We start from the raw sequence: 8,420 nt of genomic DNA on the forward strand, positions 1-8,420 counted from the left end.
AATAGGTTTAAAAATAGTTTAAACTCTCTCTCTCTCTCTCTCTCAAAAATAAACAAACATTAAAAAAAATAAAAGCTTTTAAAAATAAAATAAAAATAAAATAGTTTAGATGTTTCAATTATAGTAGAGCTCAAACCAAAGATTTAAAATAATGGTTAAGAATGCACTATGAATCTCTTAGAGAAATTTAGTATCTTAAACATAATAACAATACCTAACATTTATTGGGCACTTTTTATACACTCAGCACCATGGTATCATTACACAAAATAGAATATTTTATTTAATCTTCAAACCACTTTATGAGGTAAATACTATTGTCATCTCCATTTCACTGATAAGGAATCTCCATTTACTGAGACTTAGAGAGTTTAAGTAGCTTGCTTAGTTTATATCTCACACCAAAAATTACAGAGCTACTGGAGGGCAGTTAACATCTCTTACATACAAAATGTTCTTAATCAGATAGCCTCAGATTAATTTTTATTGGAAATGCTTAACACTCCTTAGACTTAATAATAATGATGAATTGGAGTCTTTTTAAAAAAATGGTAAGTGCTTATTCTTTTTAAATGTAAGCAGTATAGAAGATGAACATCATCCAAAATCTCATCTCTAGAAATAAGCAGATACATTTTTGGGCAGATGGACAGATTGACAAATAATTTTCTAATATCCATACCTCTTCAGCTTTCTTCCCTCTCTGCCCCAGAAATAAAATATAGATTAGAAGGAAATGGAAGAGCTAGCTGGAGGTTTTTTACAGAACCATCAACTGATTCCCTCCAGGGAGGAAAAGATTGGCCATCTTGTACCTTTCCACACCTGTTTGTACCGGCTCCCGATTTCTATTGGTATCATTCCTTTTACTTCCTCGAGATATATACATTTACATTCTTTCTTCATAAAATGCAATGTATCAGTTGTCTTCCAGGTAATTATTTATTTACTTTTGTCTGTAGTATTGTTTGCACGGTTGCCATTCCCCCACCCGCTTTGCTTACACTTAAAGCAGAGAACTCTGTCTAGACCTCCTGTTTGCTGTGGATTCTTGACACTTGCTTTATCTTGGACTACTTTGTTTTCACTTGTAACTTACAGTGTAAACACTTTTTGTAGGTAGCCGGTGGCATGGAAGGAGAGGCAGGCAAGTTGTTCTAGGGGCATTAAGTACGCTGATGAGAGCCCAGTCTACTGGCCAGTGGTGTCATCCACTGTGTGGGCTTGGCTTACACTCCTGACTGAGCACAGTCCTGGGACAAATGAGCCCCCTGGTCCTTCTTGCCTTTGCTCAAGTTCCTCAGTGATATGTTTCAAGAGATATGTCTGCTCTGGAGGGATTTTCCCTCACTTCTCCCTGAGCAGCCTCCACACTGCCACTAATCGCTTACTTAGTTCTCAGCATTGTCAGCTTCCTTTCCCCTCAATACTGTTTCTGGAAGGTTGGTTTTGTAGACGTATTATTAAATGCTTGTTAAATTAAAATGCTGATTGACATTTTTCTAAGTAATATTGAAATTAAAATTTAAAAGCTGTTAGTATCTTAGGCTTTATTTAATAGCCATTAAGTGTTGATTGACAACAGAAAGTAATGGAGAAACCATAGAACCTGAAGGAAGAGGTGTCAAAGAGCTGGATTCTAGTCTACTTTTTTTTTTTTTTTTTTACTGAAGTATAATTGACACAAAATGTTAACATTAGTTTTAGGTGTACAATATAGTGATTGGACAAATCTATACATTATGCTATGCTCACCCCACATGTAGCTGCCATCTGTCACCATACAATGCTCTTACAATACCATTAACTATATTCCTTATGTGCCTCTTATCCCCATGACATTCATTCCATAACTGGGCACCTATATCTTCCTCTTCTCTTCACTCATATTGTCTACCTCCTCACCCCCTGTCATCTGGCAGCCATCAGTTTCTTTGTTCTCTGTATTTATGGGTCTAATGCTGCTTTTTGTCATTTGTTTTGTTTTTTAGATTCCACATATATTATGCAGAATGATGTGATATTTGTCTTTCTCTGGTTCTAGTCTATTTTTATGACTTAGGGAGAGTCAGTGCTACTGGTAGTTTTAATGTATGTTTCTTGATTACTGATGAGGTTGAAAAGCTTCTCAGATGTTTATTAGCCATTAGTATTTCCTCTTAAATGACTTGCCTGTTCTTTTCCCTAGCCTGTTTTTCAATTGTTGCTTGGTTGTTTTTGTCTTTTGCCTCAGAGAGGCAAAACTATATGAATTTTGAGTCTTTGTTATATTGCAATTTTTTATCTCAGTTTATTGTTTGTTTAACTTTTTTTTCACACAGAAGTTTTAAGTTAAGTCAATTACATTTGTTAGTCTTTTCCTTTAAGGCATCTTGATTTCATGCTTCTAGAGGCCTGCTTCATCTCAAAATAAATATAACTTCTGTATTTTCTTCTAGTATGTATGTGTGTGTTTGAAAAAAATACTTAGTTCTTAAATTTTTCTGAAATTTCTTTCTATTTTTTCATGTTTATTTAAGAGAGAGAGAGCATGTGGGAGGAGGGGCAGAGAGAGAATACCAAGCTCCGCATTTTCAGCGCAGAGCCCAACGTGGGGCTGGAATTCACGAACCCTGAGATCATGATCTGAGCTGAAATCAAGAGTCTGGTGCTTAACTTACTGAGCCACCTAGGTGCCCCTGAATTTTATTTTTGTGTATGTTATGAAGTAGGGATTCTAACTTTGTTTTCCAAGAGGTGACCAATTATTTCAATACCATTTATAGACAAAATATATTTTTTTCTCACTAATATGTAATGTAGTGTTTCATCAGAAAAAGTTGATTCAATTTGATTTTAAAGTCCATGTTTAGATTAAGCATCTTTGTTTTGTGGAGTTCTGCCCTATCATTATAGGGCAGATATATATCATTCAAATTTTTAAAATTATTTTTACTTTCTAGTAACTTTCTTCTTATATATTTTTTTCTCTCAGTACCTACCCTATAACTGGTCATGGTAATTCACCAATAACTTAAAAATTCCTTTATTCTATATGAGTAATGACCTTTCCCCCGATTCTTGAAACAGGGAGGAATCATAGAGAAAATGTCTTTTTTAGTTGTTCTTTCCCTTGAATACTACTGTTCTTTTCCCTTTGTTTAATCTGATAATATTGATTTTAAATACAGAAGATCCACCTTCATAAAAATATCTTAGCCTCATTTTTCAGCAACCTTCCCCAGACACAATATCATAATTTCAATGGTCCTGTAAATTTTTCTTTTAGGTTTCTTGCTTATAGACTAATCCTATGCAATTATGCTTAATCTTTTCTACTAAGAATACCTGATAAGTTGGAGTTAATCCATTAATTCAATATAGAACAAAGATTTTTCCTGAAGAATTTCATTCCGTACTATATCTAAAGAATGAGAGGGGAACCAAACTAGAAGTGGAAACCAGAATGAAAAAAAAAAACTTGTCTGTAGAGGTGGTTTGGAATTTGGTTAGACTTATATGTGTGTGTGTATTTACTTATTTTTATTTTTTCATTGTTCAGGAAAAAGCCAAAACTATGTTGGACAACATGAGGAAACTGGAGAAAGAACTATTTAAAGAAATGGAATCAATTCTTCAAAACAAGCATCTTGATGTTGATAAAATTGTTAATCTCTTTCCCCAGTGTGCAAAAGATGAAATTAGAATTTATAAGTCAAACATTAGTTCTTAGTGTCATATAAATGGTCAACAATCTTCCTCAAAGTCAGAATCTATCACCTTGGTAAATGATATAACCTAGTTTGAGTAGATCTGATTTTTCTTTAATAGCATTTACCTAATGGCCTATTAAAACTACACATAGTCTTGCTGAAATATTGAGAAAGAAAATAACATTGGAATTAGGCACATATATCATGGAATGGCCAGGAGTTATTTCAGGTATTTGTGTGTGTGTGTGTGTGTGTGTGTGTGTGTATGTGTGTGTATGTGTATGTGGTTTTTTTCCAGCCATAATACCTTTTTAAAAATTACAATAATTAAATATTCAATTCTGCATAAAGTATGAAATATTAAAATAATGAATAGGTGGGGCGCCTGGGTGGCGCAGTCGGTTAAGCGTCCGACTTCAGCCAGGTCACGATCTTGCGGTCTGTGAGTTCGAGCCCCGCGTCGGGCTCTGGGCTGATGGCTCAGAGCCTGGAGCCTGTTTCCGATTCTGTGTCTCCCTCTCTCTCTGCCCCTCCCCCGTTCATGCTCTGTCTCTCTCTGTCCCAAAAATAAATAAACGTTGAAAAAAAAAAAATAATGAATAGGTTTATATTTAGTATATTTATGTATTGTCCTCAAATAATTTTCTCAATTATAGCAAGAAAATAGATTTTTCTTTGGTAATGGAAAATATTGTTTCTCAAGTAATGAGTTTTTTCTCATTAGGCAAATATTAATCATCTCTAACAAAATTTTCTAGATTTATACATTGTCTTACTACAGTGTATTAATCCTGCAAATGTGCTTTTATTAGACACAAACATGCTTTTTGTCAAGACTTGGCATCAGTGAGCTTTTAGCTCTAATTATCAAGCACTTTTTCAGCCACGCACCCTTACAGGCTTTTACGGTAATGTTTTTAGAAGAGCTTGTCTGGGGGATTAGGAAATGGGATAAGGGAACCAAGACCTCAGGAGATACTGCTTCTGTGTCTTGAATCTTTCTCAAATTTTGTTTCTCTTCACTCAGTGAAAACAGCAACAGGAATGAGATAGTGGCAACGAAATAGAATTATTAGTGTACTATGAACATGAAGAACATTATAGTGCATAATGTATTATGAACATTATTAATAAGTAATATTTACCCAAAGTTTATAAAACTTTGTTAAAGTTACATAGAGATTACCAAGTAAGACTCAAAGTTGCAACTATAAAACAAAAGAAGAATCCAACTCAACATTATTTATTGGTTTCTAGAAATATCTATTTTAGGTTTTTTATTATATTATCGTATTTATGGGTTGCTATCATTGTAATTAGGATTATTACTAAAGTAGCGGATGATTAAAGAAAATTTCTTTTTTTAAGTTCTCTCATAAAAGCCATAATCTGCTTAGGGGCGCCTGGGTGGCTCAGTTGGTTGAGCGTTCGACTTCAATTTAGGTCATGATCTCGTGGTTTGTGGGTTCGAGCCTCACCTTGGGCTCTGTGCTGACAGCTCAGAGCCTGGAGCCTGCTTTGGATTTTGTGTCTCCTTCTCTATCTCCCTCTCCCCTGTTCGCGCTCTGTCTCTCTCTGTCTCTCAAAAATAAATAAATGTAAAAAAAAATTTAAAAACCACAATCTGCTTGATTTTGCTCGTCTAATACAGAGCTACCATTACAAAAGAAAAGAAATTTGTCTCAAGTACTCAGTTAATTATGTGTTTGCTTTACATATGGTTCAGTGAAAGCCTCTCCCCAAATCATGAAGACCTTTGGCCAACCCCCATACACCTCCTCTCTCTCTCTTAATATATGGGGAAACTAAGGGTAAGCAGGCTGTTCATTTATCCAGCGGCACATACTTGAATCTTATTTCTCTCTCTGGGGCTCACATGTTTTCTCTTCCTCCTTCCATACCACCCTAGTCTCAACTAGCACTGTCTCTCACCTGGACAACTGCAGTGAACTGTTCTACACCCATTTTTGTTTTTTATCTCTGTTCACATGGGTCACTGCAGCAGAGTGATCTCTTGGGAATGTAAATCTAATAATACATTTCCTTCCTAAAACTTTTTAAGAAAATATTTTTTTACAGCTGTTTTAGGTTTAAAGCAAAACTGAGCAGAAAATACAGAGTCCCTGCATACGTCCTGTCCCACCTCCAATTCCCCCCTTCCCCCCCCCCCCCCCCCCCCCCCGTCAACATCCCACACTAGAGTAATACATCTGTTACAATTGATGAACCTACACTGACATATCGTTATCACCCAAAAGCCATAGTCTACATTCGGGTTCACTCATTGTACCTTCTATGGGTTTGGACAAATGTTTAACGACATGCATTAGTGAGTATTATACAGAATAGTTTCACTGCTTTAAATATCTGTGCTCCACCTATTCATCTCTCCCTCCCCCTAATCCCTGACAGCCACTAACCTTTTTATTATCTCCGTAGTTTTGCCTTTTCTAGAATGTCATATAGTTGGAATCATACAGTATATAGCCTTTTCAGATTTGCTCTTTAACTTAGTAATATGCATTTAAGATTCCTCCATGCCTTTTCGTGGCTTGGGAGCTCATTTCTTTTCAGTGCTGAATAGTATTCTGGATATTTTGATTGCGGATACCCAGTCATAAAACCATAGGTCCTACTGAAGGACACCTTAGTTGCTTCCATGTTTTGGCAGTTATGAATAAAGCTGCTATAAACATCTATGTGCCAGTTTTTGTGTAGACATAAGTTTTCAGTTCATTTGGATAAATACCAGCAGCATGAGTGCTGGATGGTATGGTAAGAGTATGTTTAGTTTTGTAAGAAACTGCCACACTATCTTCCAAAGTGACCATCATTTTGCATTCCACCAGCAATGAATGAGAGTTTCTGTTGCTCCACATCCTTACTTATCATTCGGTATCGTCAGTGTTCAGGATTTTGGCTATTCTTATGGATGTGTGGTAGTATCTCATTGTTTTAATTTGCATTTCCCTGATGACTTATGTTGCAGAGCATCTTTTAATATGCTTAATTGCCCTCTGTATATCTTCTTTGGTGAGATACCTGTTCAGATATTTTGCCCAATTTAAAAATCAGGCTGTTCATTTTCTAATTGTTGAATCTAAAATTCTTTTAAAAAGTCATTGAGATAAGTCCCAGTCCTTAAGAACTATCAATGAGATCTTGCTGATCTGCCCATCTGTATCTTATTATACTTTTGCTAGGTTTTTTTTTTTTTTTTTCATAATCCCCTTTCTCTCTTTCACCCATCCCCCCCCCCCCCCCCCCACCTCCCCTCTGGCAACCACCAGTTCGTTCTTTATTTAAAAGTCTGTTTGGTTTTTGTTGTTGTTGTTGTTGTTCCTTTGTTTTGTTAAATTCTGCACATGAGTGAAATCATATGGTATTTGTCTTTTTTATTTCACTTGGCATTATACCTTCTAGGCCCATCCATGTTGTTGCAAATGGCAAGATTTCATTCTTTCCTATTGCTGAATAATATTCCATTGTATATGTGCACCACAGTTTCTTTATCCATTCATCTATCAATGGACACTTGGGTTGCTTCTGCATCTAGGCTATGTAAGTAATGCTGCAATAAACATAGGGGTGCATATATCTTTTCGGATTAGTGTTTTTGTTTTCTTTGGTTAAATACCCAGTTGTGGAATTAGTGGATCATATGGCAAATCTATTTTTAACTTAAAAAAATGTTTAATTTATTTTGACAGAGAGAGGGGAGGGGAGGGGCAGAGAGAATCCAAAGCAGACTCCATGCTGTCAGCACAGAGCCTAATGAAGGGCTCGAACTCACAACCCATGAGATCATGATCTGAACCAAACTTAAAAGTCAGACTCTTAACTGAGCCATCCAGGTGCCCCTCTATTTTTAACTTTTGAAGGAACCCCTGTACTGTTTTTGCAGTGCCTACGTCAATTTGCATTCTCACTGACAGTGTAAAGGAACCCTTGTACACTATTGCCTTTTTAAAAAGCTTTTACTATAATGCTTTTTTTTTTTTAAGTTTATTCATTTATTTTTGAGAGAGAGAGAGAGAGCACAGGTGGGGTATGGGCAGACACACACACACAGAATCTGAAACAGGCTCCAAGACTCTGAGCTGACAGCAGAGAGCCCAAGGCAGAACTCGAACCCATGAACCATGAGATCATGACCTGAGTTTAAGTTGGATGCTTAACTGACGGAGCCGCCCAGGTGTCCCTGGTCTTTCAGGGTTTTTTAATGTTTCAAATTTTTATTTAAATTAGTTAACATACAGTGTAACATTAGTGAGAATTTAGTGATTCATCACTTACATATAACACCCAGTGCGCATCACAGCAAGTGCCCTCCTTAATACTCATCATTTAGCCCATCCCCCACCCACCTCCCTCCATCAACCCACCGTTCTCTAAAGTTAAGAGTCTCTTTCACGGTTTGCCTCCGTATCTTTTCTTCTCCTTCCCCTATGTTCATCTGTTTTGTGTCTTAAACTCCACGTATGAGCGAAATCATCGTATTTGTCTTTCCTTGGCTTGTTTCGCTCACTACATTGCTCTTTCAAATCCTTGAATGTGCCCAGCTCCTTCACGATGGCTGTGCCCTCTGCTTGCACCATTCATTTCATGTCCTCCTTTTTATGTAAGTAGTTGTTTTTATCCTTTAGAATTTTGCTGAAGCAGGAGTTCCTCAGGATGTTTTCCCCAGACCACAAGGTCAAGTCTGTTGTTACGTACTCTCAGAGCCAC

The 8,420-nt window shown here is 36.5% G+C and overlaps 1 protein-coding gene across 3 annotated transcripts in view; it reads left to right on the forward strand.

Moving 5' to 3' along the window:
• Window positions 1–5,286, forward strand: part of SCRN3 (secernin 3) — a 33,630-nt gene extending 28,344 nt beyond the window's left edge. For all 3 annotated transcript variants that reach the window (XM_086718926.1, XM_025935214.2, XM_086718927.1), the window contains 2 exons: window positions 3,542–4,068; window positions 4,296–5,286. In XM_086718926.1, the coding sequence (XP_086575052.1) occupies window positions 3,542–3,712 (171 nt within the window). In that variant the 3' untranslated portion in view covers window positions 3,713–4,068; window positions 4,296–5,286. The remainder of the gene's footprint in view (window positions 1–3,541; window positions 4,069–4,295) is intronic.
• The last annotated feature ends 3,134 nt before the right edge of the window (window positions 5,287–8,420 follow it).

Source organism: Puma concolor, chromosome C1 (genome assembly GCF_028749965.1).
Source record: "Puma concolor isolate L17-30 chromosome C1, mPumCon1.1.hap2, whole genome shotgun sequence".
Lineage (NCBI taxonomy): Eukaryota > Metazoa > Chordata > Mammalia > Carnivora > Felidae > Puma > Puma concolor.